This window comes from Macaca mulatta, chromosome 12 (assembly GCF_049350105.2).
Source record: "Macaca mulatta isolate MMU2019108-1 chromosome 12, T2T-MMU8v2.0, whole genome shotgun sequence".
Classification (NCBI taxonomy): domain Eukaryota; kingdom Metazoa; phylum Chordata; class Mammalia; order Primates; family Cercopithecidae; genus Macaca; species Macaca mulatta.
The window spans coordinates 111,916,374-111,931,121 of record NC_133417.1 but is presented as its reverse complement, the minus strand read 5'-3'; the positions used below and the strand labels follow the sequence as shown (position 1 = coordinate 111,931,121).

Sequence of the window (14,748 nt, the reverse complement as noted above, 5' to 3'; positions counted from 1 at the left end):
CACCATTTGTATCCTACCAAAGTATTTATCACTACAAAGTATACCAAAGTGTAAGGCTGATTATTGAATGAAATATGACACGAAGCTCTTTGTTCCTGCCTATACCATCATTTTTATCAATAATTTGGATGAAACTGTAGAGAGCCCAATTCTCAAATGCGTATGTGACATGATACCAAAACCCCTAGGTAATAAACTGAATTACAGTCTTGGATCACTGAGATTTAATAGACTGGAACAGTGAGGCAGTTAATAAAGACCAAATTTTATGGGATTAAAGGAAAATCCCACAATTGCAGGCCCATATGCACAAGTAGTGTGAAAAAGACCTGTGATATATATGATAGTTAACTGCAAGTTCAGTGATAGCCAATTATGTCACTGATTATTTTAAAAGCAACAGTCTCAGACACATGAACAGAAAGAGTACTATTAAATTACTAGTTTTCTATTATTAATCTACACTGTGCTAGGTAAATTTACTAGTCCGATCTTACACTGCTATGAAGAAATACCTGAGACTGGGTAATTTATAAAGCAAAGAGGTTTAATTGACTCACAGTTCCGCATTGCTGGAGAGGCCTCAGGAAACTTACAATCATGGTGGAAGGCAAAGGGGAAGCAAGCACCTTCTTTACAGGGTGGCAGAACAGAGTGAGTGCAAGTGAGGGAAATGCCAGATGCTTATAAAACCATGAGATCTCGTGAGACTCACTCACTATCATGAGAACAGCATGGGGGAGACTGCTCCCATGATTTAATTACCTCCACCTGGTCCTGCCCTTGACACGTGGGGATTATGGGGATTACAATTCAAGATGAAATTTGGGTGGGGACACAGCCAAACCACATCAGTAATGGACAAAGTAAGTAACATTTCACTGCTTTGGGCATGATTAGCTTGCCCAGGGAGTATTTGTGTTCCATTTGAACAGTTAATACATGGGAGATTCAAGCTGCTTAGCCCCCACCAGAAAGCAGAAATACACATAAAAAGTATAGAAAGGCAGATTTCAAATTGTTTAAAAGGAATTATTTCTTAGATAACCTGAACTGTTTGTTATGAGTAGATAATTGCCTGGAAAGTCCTGGGCTCCCAGTTGCTGAAGATATTGGCACCATGTGAATTGTATTTACTAGAAACAACCCGTAAGCATCTCTTCTTTAAAAAGATGCAGAAGGAGAAAAGCACTGGATTTCTGGCAGAGTCCCACCTTCTTCCACCTGGATTGTGGAAGGATAGGGATGCGTGTCTTCTAGTTGTCCAGGCCTGGTGGATGGGCCAGAGAGGAGGAAGCGGACACGGGTGGTGGACATCAGGAAAAGAGAGAGCCTGACATCATTAGTGGTCATAATAAGCACAACACTTTGGGTCCAGAGAACACCATCTAGACAGGCTGTCTGAGAATGTTTCTTTGTTGCTGGCTGTGTAAAACCCCTGGGCTGACTCCTTTCTGAGAAACCCACATAAAGATATACCTGAAACTCCAATTATGAGCAAGGATTTTAGAGTCAGACTCCTGTTTCACCTGAGTATGACTGTCTGGAAGTTAGAGGGCTATCTTTCAGAGATGCCTGCTTTGCATGGGAGCCCAAACTAAATTTTAAGACCTCCCCAAGCTCTATGCAATTAGGAATTTTGCAGGTTCTAACACTGAGACATGTTGCATTTCATACCAGACAGCCAATTTCCACAAATTCCACAAATATGCTAACAGCAGTGATCAAATAAAACTACTTTATTTAGACAATTTTAGTTGTAAACCTACTATATGACAGGAACTATTTTAGGCCTGGTGCAGAAGACATGGCAACACACACACACACACACACACACACACACACACACACACATATGCAAAGTTGCCAGAATAAAAAGACAATAAGCAATTAAATAGGGAGTAGAGTAGGTAATATATAAGTAAAATAATAAGTAATAAATAATTTAAAAGCCTGTAGTATGTCACAGTGTATGGCTGCCTAGAAGTTTGAAGGCTGGACTCTTCAGGCTTTGTAGTAATTAGACATGGCAGAATGCCACAGAGACAAATAAAGAAGGGAAGAGTTTGGCCATGCTGGAGGAGAGGTTGGGGTTGTCGTTTGTGTATTCAAATAGGGCAGTCAGAGAATGCCTCACTGAAAAGGCGCCTTGTGAGCAAAGACTTGAAGAAGGTGGGGGAGGGAACTGAGCAATGACCTGGAGAAGAAAGAGCGTCCAGGCAGAGGGAGTGGAAGAGCAGACTCTAAGTGGGGAACAGGCCTGGGGTGTTCAAAAAGGAGCCAGGAGCTCCATATGGCCACAGGGGAGTGAATAAGCCGGAAAGCAAGAGATGAGTTCAGAGAGGGAAGGGGGCGTCTGTGCCATCTTTGTGGGGCTTGTCCACCTCTGTAAGGACTTCTGTTTACTTTAAATGAAGAGGGAGCCCCTGGTGGGTTCTGAGCAGAAGAGCAACATAGCCTGCCTTTTGTTTTAAAGAATTGCCCTGATTACCCTGACGACTTGGTTCATATTTTTTTAGAGACAGCATCTCACTCTATCAGCCAGGCTGGAGAGCAGTGGTGTAATTATAGCTCACTGTAACCTCTAACTCCTGGGCTCAAGTGATCCCCCTGCCTCAGCTTTCCAAGTAGCTGTGACTACAGGTGCCACCACACTCAGCTAATTTGTGTGTGTGTGTGTGTGTGTGTGTGTGTGTGTAGATGAGGTCTTGCTATGCTATGTTGCCCAGGCTGGTCTCAATTTCCTGGCCTCAAGGGATACCCCAACTTGGCCTCCTAAAGCACTAAGATAACACACACACACACACACACACACACACACACACGAGTGAGCACACCCAGCTTCTTAGTTCGTTCTTAAACCAATGAACAACTAGACAAAAAGAGAAGCCAAAGCAGACCTATAATCCATGAATTGCAATATTATTCCTCCCCTGTGTTCCTGGTGAAGTGTTGGGTGTTTAGCCATGACAGGTGTACTATCATTCTGAATGGAGTCTTTCTAGACAAAAGGATAATGTATAAAGTCAATATTCCTATTTAAGTAGCCAGTAGAGGCAAGCTGTCAAAGGAATCTATAATATGCCTGGTGAGTTTTCTGAAATACTTCTAAAGCCAGTGGAATGCTTAGTGGAATCATATCCATAATACACACAAAGGCAGCTGCACATGGTGAACAAACAGTGTCAACAATATTGATCAATGTGAGATAACAGTTGAGGCACAGGGTTTCCCAATAGCCGGGCATGGTGGCAGGTGCCTGTAATCCCAGCTACTCAGGAGGCTGAGGCAGGAGAATCACTTGAACCCAAGAGGCAGAGGTTGCAGTGAACCAAGATCGCGCCACTGCATTCTCCAGCCTGGGTGACAGAGTGAGGCTCTACCTCAAGAAACAAACCAACCAACCAACAAACAAACAAAAAACACACATAGTTGAGACACAGGGTTTTCCAACATCTTTTCCCACAAAAAGGACTGGAATACATCTTACCAGGGCTCTAATTAGTGTGCTGGCCTCTTGCCCTTCCAAACCACTCAAATCTGTTCTCTTTTCAGGCTCCTTAAAAAACAGTTAAACCAATACAAAGACAAGTTGCAAGCTATATACACCTCCCAGGAAGAAAGAAGTTGCCGATTTGAAACAAAGATTTACAAACTCAAAACCAACCAGGATAGTCTATGGAGCAAGCTCCAGCAGATAAGACGGGACCTACAGGTATAAAATGTGAGAGATACTGGCCATCTGGACCGCCTGAAGTCTAACCTTGAGTCCTTCAGCCAAAGGAGGAGCTTCCCACCTTACTTTGATCAGCCTCTTCTCCCTGTACCCTGACCTCCCACTTCCTCATCCAGGCTATATCCTATCCCTCCATGAAGGTAGTGCCATTGAAAGACAACAGGATCTGTAATATTTATAAACAATAGACTTTGGGACAAAGTGATTCTTTATAGCATAGGTTTTTTAACCTTTTGATCCCAGGATCCCTGTACATTCTTAGAAATATTTGAGAATCTGGAGAGGATTTTGGTTCTGTGGTTATATCTGTTTGTATTGATATCGATTGTTATAGATATAACCACAGAAACAAAATGAAAATGAATTAATGAAAATTAAATTAATAATAAAATACATAATAAAATTACTGAAAATCAAAACTGAGTTGTTAAATAAATTAAATAGGTAATAAAATTAATGCAAATTAAAACTGAGAAGTTAAAATGTATTCACTAACGAAAACATAAAAATGATAAACCCATTAAATATACAGATAACATTTTTAAACAATATGTTTTTCTAAAAACCTTAGAAGAGTGGCACTGCTTTATATTTTCCACAAATCTCTTTAAATATCTGGCTTAATAAAAGACAGCTGAAATTTTGTAACCACTTCAGCAATCAATCTGCTGCAATGTGTTTCAGTTGAAGTATCTGAAGAAATCAGGCCTCACCCAGATTTGCAGTTGAAAAAGAGAGAACTATATTAATAGCCTTTCAGATACCGAGGCATACTTCTCTTTAATACTACACCAAGACATGATTTATGACAGCTTTTTAAAGGAGAATTTAATCTAAAACTATATTTATGTCACATTGTTTCATTAAAATCCAGTGTTCTTACACGGTCTTTGAGTGGGTCTCCTAGCATGCATGATTGTGTAACATTATACACTGATCATTTGGAAAATATTGGTTCACTGAGCTATGCTGAATGTCCTAATTCTCATCCATTTTATTATACAGGATCTAAACAATTCACGTTCATTAATGTCACTACCAATCTCACTAAAAAATTGCGCAAGAATTGGAAAGCTATAAAGCTCATAGTGGTAGGATGCAAGTTTTCCAAAATTCTAATTTTTGTTTGAAAGCCTGTTTATTATGTATGTAAATATACATTTTAGACAGGGTCTTGCTCTGTCATCCAGGCTGGAGTGCAGTGGCAGGATCATAGCTCACTGCAGCCTCGAACTCCTGGGGCTCAAGCAATCCTTCCGCCTCAACCTTGTGGCTAGCCAGGATCTCAGGCTCATGCCAGCACACCCAGCTAATTTTTATTTATTTATTTTTGTAGACAGGGGGTCTCACTATGTTGTCCAGACTGGTCTTGAACTCCTGGCCTCAAGTAATCCTCACACCTCCACCTCCCAAAGTGCTGGGATTACAGACGTGAGCCACTGTGCCCGGCCTTAATTGTTATAACTGACAGCAAATACTGTTAATTGTTTTCCTTGCAGAGACATTCTCGCTTTGTTCATTTTTGAGAAACTGTTTGACAAATACCCAAGTCTGAATAACCATAGTCTGTCAGTCTTTCTTTGACACAAGAGGCAATCCTTTTGTATTTCAGTACACAGCAGAAGTGTCTTATGCACACTTCCCACTTCGTCACACACAATATTTAAAAGGCATGTGTTAGTATTTTTAAAACTAAGAATTTTTCTATTCCATCAAAGGCGTTCTTAAGCAGAACTGGCTTTTTTTTTTTTTTTTCCACTGCTAGTGTATGAGGGTGAAGAATATCTTGATTATTAGCACTGTTTGGTGACGCTGCCTTGATTCATACTAAAGCACCAACAGCTTTACTTACTGATTTTGCATCATCAGTGCATATGTCAATACAATAAACAAATAACATCTAAGTATCCTTATGAACATAATTTTGACATCACAAACCCTAGAAGGGTCTTGGGGATCTCCTAGGGTCTGTGGGCCACACATTGAGAACTGTGCTTCAAGTGGAGCACGTCCCTGAATTTTCTCCCTGTGGCTTACTCTGAAGCCCCTCACAACACACCTACCAGAAAGACTATTATAAAATGCTTTATTGTAATAATTTTTATCTGTCAATTCAACATACGCTTATGTTTTCAGAAATTCCTTATGGTATTTTTAGAACCTGGGCTTTTTAGAACCCAGGATTTTCCTAAACTTCTTGTAATTATTCCCTCTGTTATTTTAGAACCTGAGCTGTTCCAACTCTTGTAGAGAGTTTTACGTTGACATAGAATTAGCAGAATAAATTAAAATTAATAGTAATGATAATATATTTACAAAGGAGAAAGAAAAGTCTTGCATTAGAATGTTCTGTTGGAATGTTGAAATGTAACGCATTTATGAAAAAGTAAGATAAACGTTAATTTCTTCATAAATAAAGTTTTGTTTCCCCAGGTAAGGTTGCAGCCACCCCGTCCTTCATCTTCTTCCTTTCAAAGTGTGGGGACCAAGGTTGGCCATTCTTCAACTGAAAAGGTTCCAAAGGGAGGGGATTATTTGCAGATCAAGAATGCCACTGAAGATGCTTCAAGATGGGAACCTCTTCCTAACCCTGATGAGGTTGACAGAAGTCACAGAAGTCACACAAATGCAGAGCATGTTCTGCGAAATTCAGAATCACCAGAGACCACTTTGCACAGCACCAGGGCACAAAGCCAAACGCAAAAGATGCTAAGGAAAGTCATTAGCGCCCTACCCAGTTGTCAGGAGGGACTGAAGCAGGACACCCCCAAAATGATTCCTGCTGAAAAGAGCAGTCCTGCTCTGGCAACCATGGAAAAGAAAGCGGCAGGTAACATCAAGGAGAGAAAGGATGAGCTGGAGGAAGAGGAACTGCAAGAACTATTGTCAAAACTTATGGATGCCTTCAATCTAGAAATGCCATCAGGTAAGGTTTACACAATCCATAGACATCGTGATGGCCAAGGATTCAAGCTGCCTTTTTAAAAACTTGATTTTATAACAGCCCAACAGCTCCAGTTCATCTAGTATGTAGCAGCGCTCTGAATCTATTGGTTATCAGTAGCATCTCTGAACTTGATTTTTAGGATTACCTAATTCATGGGGCTGTTGTGAGTATTAAAAGTGATAAACCATATAAGACTTTAGTATAAAACCTGGCATATAGTGAGCATTCAGTAAATGCTTATTATTTTGTTATTATAAAATATTGTTATTATTATCAGTATCCCTAAATCATATATACCTGGGAAGCCAATGTCACCATTTAAAAATAGGGATAATATTGTAACTCTCTTTCTAGAAGAGAATTGATTATGATTTCTATATTATAAGTAGTATCATCATTATTATCTTCTTCATAAGCTATGATTCATTGCTAAATTTTGAAGGCTTTAAAAAAGATCCTTCTTTACTATAATTATTGCTTCTGTTTTGGAATGCCGTTGTCTTATTTCTCATTAGGGTATTTTGTTATCTTTACATATATAGAGAGAGATCCTTCTCAGTTTACAACGGGATTACATCTTGATAAACCCAATGTAAGCTGAAAATATTGTTAGGTAGAAAATGCATACAGTATACCTAACCTACCAAACATTCTAGCTTAATCTAGCCTACCTTAAATGTGCTCAGAACACGTACATTCGCCTACACTTGGACAAAATCATTAAACACAAAGCCTACTTTATAATAAAGTGTTGAATATATCATTTAAGTCATTAAATATAATACACTGTGGAGTACACTACTGGTCATTTACTCTTGTGATTACGTGGCTGAGTGGGAGCTGTGGCTCACTGCTGCTGCCCGACTTCACAAGATAGCATGTATTGCTAGCCTGGGAAATGATCAAAATTTAAACCTCGAAGTATTATTTCCTACTAAACACATATCACTTTTGCACCATCATAAAATTAAAAAAATGGTAAGTCAATCCATCATAAGTCAGGAAGTATTTGTACACACACACACCCCGTTGATTCTTGAACAATGCAGGGATTAGGGGCTGGCCGCCTGCACAGTTGAAAATTTGCACGTAACTTTTACTCCCCAAAACTTTATTAATAGCCTACTGTTGACTGGAAGCCTTACCAATGAACATAAATGGTTAACACACATGTTATATGTCATATGTATTATATACAGTTATAATAAAGCTAGAAAAAAGAAAATGTTTTCAAAATCATAGAAAGATAAACATATTTAAGTGGAAGTAGATCTTTATAAAGGTCTTCATCCTCATTATTTTCATGTTGAGTAGGCTGAGGAGGAGAAAAGGGAAGAGGAGGAGTTGGTCTTGCTGTCCCAGGAGTGGCAGAGGCAGAAGAAAATTCACATATAAGTGGATTTGAACCCATACAGTTCAAACCTGTATTGTTCAAGGGTCAACTATATATAAATTTCTTTCTAAGAAAGCCTAAGGTGTCTTATGTTGGAGTGCGGATCATCTACAGACTTGTGATAAAATGAAGAATAAAATACTCATGTGTTTATGCGTCAGAGGAGGCCTTCTGAAAATATTTCTGAGTTGGTGTATTAGTTTGCTGGGGCTGCTATAACACAGTAACACAGATTCAGTGGCTTAAACGAACAACCAAAATATATTTTCTCACAGTCCTGGAGGCCAGAAGTCCAAGATCAGGGTGTCAGCAGTGTTGGTTTCTTCTGAGACTTCTCTCCTGAGCTTGCAGATGGCTGTCTTCCCCCATGCCTTTATATGGCCTTCCTTCTATGTATGTCTATGTCTATGTCCAAATTTTTTCTTTTTATAAGAACACCAGTTATATTGGATTAGGGCCCATCCTAGCAACCTCATTTTAACTTAATTATCTCTTTAAAGACCCTATCTCCAAATATAGTCACATTCTGAGGCACTGGGGGTTAGTCAGGGCTTCAATATATAAATTTGGGGTAGGAGCGGGGCACATTTCAGCCCGTGGCTGTTGGAGGGCTATAAACTGAGTACATAATAATGTCAGCTTTACATAGAACTTGGTAGAACCAAGTCAATGAACTAATTATTTGGTGATTCTAAAATGCTCTACAGTAAATTGAATTGGAGTTATAATCTTTGTATTAACAAAAACAAGTTCAGAAAGATGCCAGAAGTATGTTCAAAAGGCAAGGGATGGGAACTCCTTGTGCCTGATTCTTAAGCTGACGCAAAATTCCACCCACTGCATTTCCATCTAAACATTTTTGGGGTCACGACGAGTATTCAAAGTAAAGTCAATATCCACTTGACTCGTTTTAGAAAAATTTCACCAAAAGTTTGCACTTTATAGAAAACTTTTTTAGTCTTTAGCGTATTAATGTTGTTTTTATTTTTTATTTTTGTTTCTCTAAATGAGCTGGAGAAAGCTGATAATTTCTACAATGTGTTGGGTCAGCACTCACAGATGTAGTGGCTGTATTGCACATTTTATTTTATTTTATTTTTTATTATACTTTAAGTTCTAGGGTGCATGTGCACAACGTGCAGGTTTGTTACATATGTATACATGTGCCATGTTGGTGTGTATTGCACATTTTAGATTGTTCGTAGGCTAGGTCTGCTACACATATTTGGAAGGCAGTTTCCCAATACTTGTGCAGTTTAATACTTAAAGCTAAAAGATTAATTCATATTCCAAGTGACCTTATTAAGAGAGATATATATATATACACACACGTGTCATTATATCATTAAAAGGAAAATTACAAAAAGATGAAGTATACTTCTAAATTCAGTTGATGCAATAATGTATAAATATGCAATTAGCATTATCAAATCTTGTAGAAAATATTTTTAAAAGTCTCAAAATATTTCCTTAATGCTTTCACTCACAATCTCAATAGAACCATTGAGATGTTTCTGCAGGAAGTATGCTTTCTTATACAAATGTGCTTATGATATGAGCAGAATGGTACATATCTCTTTTTATTATAGTATTCTATACTTTGCAAGTACAGAAAAAAATAAAATTTCTTGAATAGTAATGTAACAAATACTAATTGTTGAGATTTAAAATTTCACTTTCACTTCTTTTATATTAGTCTTATTTCCTTGAGGCATTTAAACATGAGAAACTATATTAATGTTCATGGCTACTGTTTTGCATTATATATCACCCCTCACCCAATTATTTCTAATTATGTTTATATCATTATTCGTTTTGATATTGAATATGACCCTAATTTCAAAATTCACTTAGTCATTGGCAATGTGTATTATTAAAATACACTTTATAATTTAAACATAATCTATGCATACTTACCAGAAGTATACCAAACTTAATCAGAGCCAGAACTATGATAACCACATGGATGAAGATGTGGAAAGTGAAACAAGCAAAATCAAAGTATTTTCATTTGCCTCTATCTCTATCATGGATGCATCAGATAATGACAAGAAGTTTCTAATCATGCTACTGATCCAGGTTTTTGTTTGTTTTTTTTTTTTTTTTGAGAATTGTTGGGCCAGGCACGGTGGCTCACGCCTGTAATCCCAACACTTTGGGAGGCCAAGGCAGGTGGATCACGAGGTCAGGAGATCGAGACCATCCTGGCTGACAAGGTGAAACCCCTCTCTACTAAAAAAATACAAAAAAATTAGTCGGGCGTGGTGGCTGGAGCCTGCTCAGGAGGCTGAAGCAGGAGAATGGCGTGAACCCAGGAGGCGGAGCTTGTAGTGAGCCGAGATCATGCCACTGCACTCCAGCCTGGGCGACAGAGTGAGACGCCGTCTCAAAAAAAATAAAATAAAAAAAGAGCGAGACTATGAGAGCTTCATGAAAAAGAGAAAGTTGTGTAGAAGTTCCACAAACCTCTTTAAATTCCAAACTTGGATTGAAAATTAGTAGTGAATAATTTGCCTAAAAATTGCAGTAAAAAATAAATTTGGAAAACTGTCTGCTGTTCCTTGCCTCTGTTGTGGCAAAAAAAAAAAAAAAAAAGAAAAGAAAAAGAAAAAAAAAAGACAGTCCTCTTGTTTTACTGTATTGTTAAACTTTTTTTTTTCCATTTGATAGTAAAATTTCTTGCATGTATCTACTAAGTTATTTTTCTAGCTTCTTTTTCCATCCCTTTTTACTATTCATTTACCACTATAGGTTTCAGTGATGAGAAGTCAAGACAGAGGTGTAGAGTGGTGATATTAGGAGGGCATGGTTTGAGAACAAAGATGGTATCTTGGACTAGCATGAAAACACTTACCATAGTTTTTCCAAAAGGCTCAATGCAAAGCAAGCAGGAAAATAAATCCCATATCCCAGCTTCTCACTTTGGGGTGGAAACAATTGGACCATTCATCCAACTTTCTAACTCTTCTGGGGCATGTCCAAGGGACTGGGCTTCTGTCTAACCTGTCTCAGATTACTGACAAGACCCATCATATTCTAGATGCCTGAGAGATGCTTAAAAACAAAAGGCAGCTGGGACTATATGAAGATTTGAAGAGCCCCCGAGAATCTCTGACCAGGCTGATTGCTGAGGGTCTTCTTCTGTATGAGGCCAGTCTTGAAGACTAAGAGAGATAGTTATTTTTTCTATTGCACAGATGCCAACATAAAGAGTAAAGAATAAGAAGTAACAGAGAAACATAGTTTAACAAAGAAGTAAGACAGAGCTCCAAAATGGACCCTTATGAAATAGTAATATTTGAATTACCTGACAGAGAATTCAAAATAACCGTCATAAAAATGCTCAATGAGCTCAGGAGAATAATACATAAATGAAATTGTAATTTCAACAAAGAGAGAAAATTTTAAAAGAACCAAACAATAGTCTTGGAGCTGCAGAATATAATAACTGAACTAAAAATTTCAGTAGAAGTGTTCAACAGCAGACTAGATCAAGCAGAAAAATCAGCAAACCCAAAGACAGACCATTTGAAATTATCCGATGAGAGGGGAAAAAAGAAGAAAGAGTGATGAAGGTTTAAGGGACATATAGAATGCTATTAAGCTGACCAATATTTGTAATATGGGAGTTGTAGAAGCAGAGGAGAAAGAAAGGGTCAGAAAGCTTATTCAAATAAACAAGAGCAAAAACTTCTCAAATTTGGGAAAGAAAATAGATATCCAGATCCAAGAATCCTAACAGACCCTGAATTAGATGAACTGAAAGACTTCAACACTGAGACACATTATAATCAAATTATCAAAAGTCAAACACAAAAGAGAATTTTGAAAGTGGCAAGAGAAAAGTGACTTACCATGTAGAAAGAAACCCTTACAAGATTATAACAGTTTTTACTTCAGAAACCTCACAGATATGGGATAATATATTCAAAGTGCTGAAAGAAGAAATAGACTATCAATCAAAAATACTATATCCAAAAACTAATTAGTAAAGGTAAATATATACAGGCAAATACAGAATACTATAATATGAAAGCAGTGGTATTTAAATAATTTTAATATAAAAGTTAAAAGACTCAAGTATTAAAAATAACATTAAAATATGTTAATTAATATACAATACAAAAATATGTAAATTGTGATGTCAATAACAAAATGGGGGCTGGATGTGGTGGCTCATATCTGTAATCCCAGCACTTTAAGAGGCTGAGTCAGGGAATTGCTTGAAGCTAGTAGTTCAAGACCAGCCTGAGAAACGTAGTGAGACCACATCTTTATAAAAAAATTGTTGTAAAGATGTGTGTGTGGTGATGCACGCCTATAGTCATATCTACTTAGGAGGCTGAGGAGGGAAGATCACTTGAGCCTTGGTGTTTGAGGTTACAATGAGCTAATCACACCACTGCACTCCATTCTGGGCAAGACAACAAGATCCCATCTCTAAAATGAAAAAAACAACAACAAAACAGTGAACAAAACAAAAACAAACCAACCAAAAAGAAAAGTGTATGGGGATGGCTGGGTGAGGTGGCTCACGCCTGTAATCTCAGCACTTTGGGAGGCCTAGGTGGGCGGATCACCTGAGATTGGGAGTTCAAGACCAGCCTGACCAACATGTAGAAACCCTGTCTCTACTAAAAATACAAAATTAGCCAGGCATCATGGTATGCGCCTGTAATCCCAGCTACTCAGGAGGCTGACGCAGGAAAATCCCTTGAACCCAGGAGGCGGAGGTTGCAGTGAGCCAAGATCATGCCATTGCACTCCAGCCTGGGCAATAAGAGTGAAACTTCATCCCCCCCCCAAAAAAAAAAAAAAAAAAAAGACTATTTAGAAAAGTGTATGGGGACTAAAAGTGAAAACTTTTTGAATGTAATTGAAGTGAAGTTATTATCAGCCAAAATAGGCTGTTATTACTGTAAGATGTTTTATATAAGCCTCATAGTAAGTGCAAATATAATAGCTGTCAAAGACGCACAAAAGAAAAAAATGAATTAAATAATATTAAAAAAATGAAGACAGCAAACTAGGAGAAGAGGGGCAATACAACTAAAAGACAGACAAAAAGCAACTCTAAAAATGGCAAAATTGTCCTCCCCTATCAATAATTATTAAATATAAATGGATTAAAGCCTCCAATCAAAAGATATACATACAGTTGCTGAATGGATTGAAGAAAACGACCCAACTATATGCTGTCTACAAAAGACTCACTTCAGATTTAAGGCCACAAAGGCCGAAAATGAAGGTATGGGAAAAGATATTTTATGTAAATGGTATTCAAAAAATGGCCGGGATGGCTATAGTTGTATGAGACAATATAGACTTTAGGTCAAAAACTCACACAAGTGACAAAGAAGTCATTATAAAATGATAAAAGGGTCAATTTACCCAGAAGATACAATAATTATAATAATATATACACCAAACATCAGAGCACCTAAATATGTAAGCAATCATTGACATAACAGAAGGGAGAAATAGACAGTGATATAATAATAGTAGGGGACTTCAATAACCCACTTTCAATAATAAAGAGAACCTCCAGACAGAAAATCAACAAGGAAATAGTAGACTTGAACAACACAGTAAACCAAATAGACCTGAGAGACATATAAAGACTATTTCACCTAATAGTGCAGAATATACATTCTTCTCCAGCAAACATGGAACATTTTCTGGGATAGATCATATGTTAATCCATAAAACAAGTCTTATCAAATTTAAGAAGATTGAAATCATACCAAATATCTTTTCCAACCACAGTGAAATAAAACTAGAAATTAATAGTAGAAGAAAACTTAAAAATGTATACAGATGTTGAAACTACACAACACATTCTTGAACAATCAATGGGTCAAAGAAGAAATCAATGGCCAGGTGTAGAGGCTCGTACCTATAATCCTAGTGCTTTTGGAGGCTGAAGTGGGGAGACCAATTGAAGCCAGGAGTTTGAGATCAGCCTGAGCAACTTGTCAAGACCCTATCTCTACAAAAAAAACACCACATTTGTTTAATTAGCTGGATGTATTGGTACATGCCTGCAGTCCCAGCTAACTCGAGAGGCTGAAGCAGGAGGATGGCTTGAGCCTGGAAGATCAAGGCTGCAGTGAGCTGTGATTGCACCACTGCACTGCAGCCTGGGTGACAGAGAAAGACCCTATCTCAAAGAAAAAGAAAATTTAGTTGGGTATGTTGAAACATGCCTATAATTCTAGCTACTCAAGAGACTGAGACAAGAGAATCACTTGAGCTCAGGAGTTCAAAGTTACAGTGAGCTAGGATCACACCATTGCTCTCCAGCCTAGGCAACAGAGCAAGACTCTGTCTCAAAAAAAAAAAAAAAAAAAAAAAAAAATTCACACAATCATCACAATAGATACAGGAAAAAAGCATTTTACAGAATTCAATATACTCTCATGAGAAACTCTCAACAAACTAGGAATAGAAGGAAACTACCTCAACATAATAAAGTCCAAATATAAAAAGCCCACAGCTAACATCATATTCCTTTTTCTTAAAGATGAAAAGCTGAAGTTTTTTTCTTTAAGATCAGGAACAAAGCAAGGATGCCTATTTTTACTGCATGTATTCAACATAGTACTGGAAGTCCTAGCCAGAGTAATTAGACAAGAAAAAGAAAGAAAAGGCATCCCAATCAGAAAGGAACAA

The 14,748-nt window shown here is 37.7% G+C and overlaps 1 protein-coding gene across 1 annotated transcript in view; it reads left to right on the top strand.

The window, feature by feature from the left end:
• DYTN (dystrotelin) overlaps positions 1 to 14,748 on the top strand; it is a 68,335-nt gene that overhangs the window by 49,804 nt on the left and 3,783 nt on the right. Inside the window, exons 10-11 of the mRNA XM_002799029.4 lie at positions 3,556 to 3,715; positions 6,170 to 6,662. Coding sequence (XP_002799075.3) covers positions 3,556 to 3,715; positions 6,170 to 6,662 — 653 coding nt within the window. The remainder of the gene's footprint in view (positions 1 to 3,555; positions 3,716 to 6,169; positions 6,663 to 14,748) is intronic.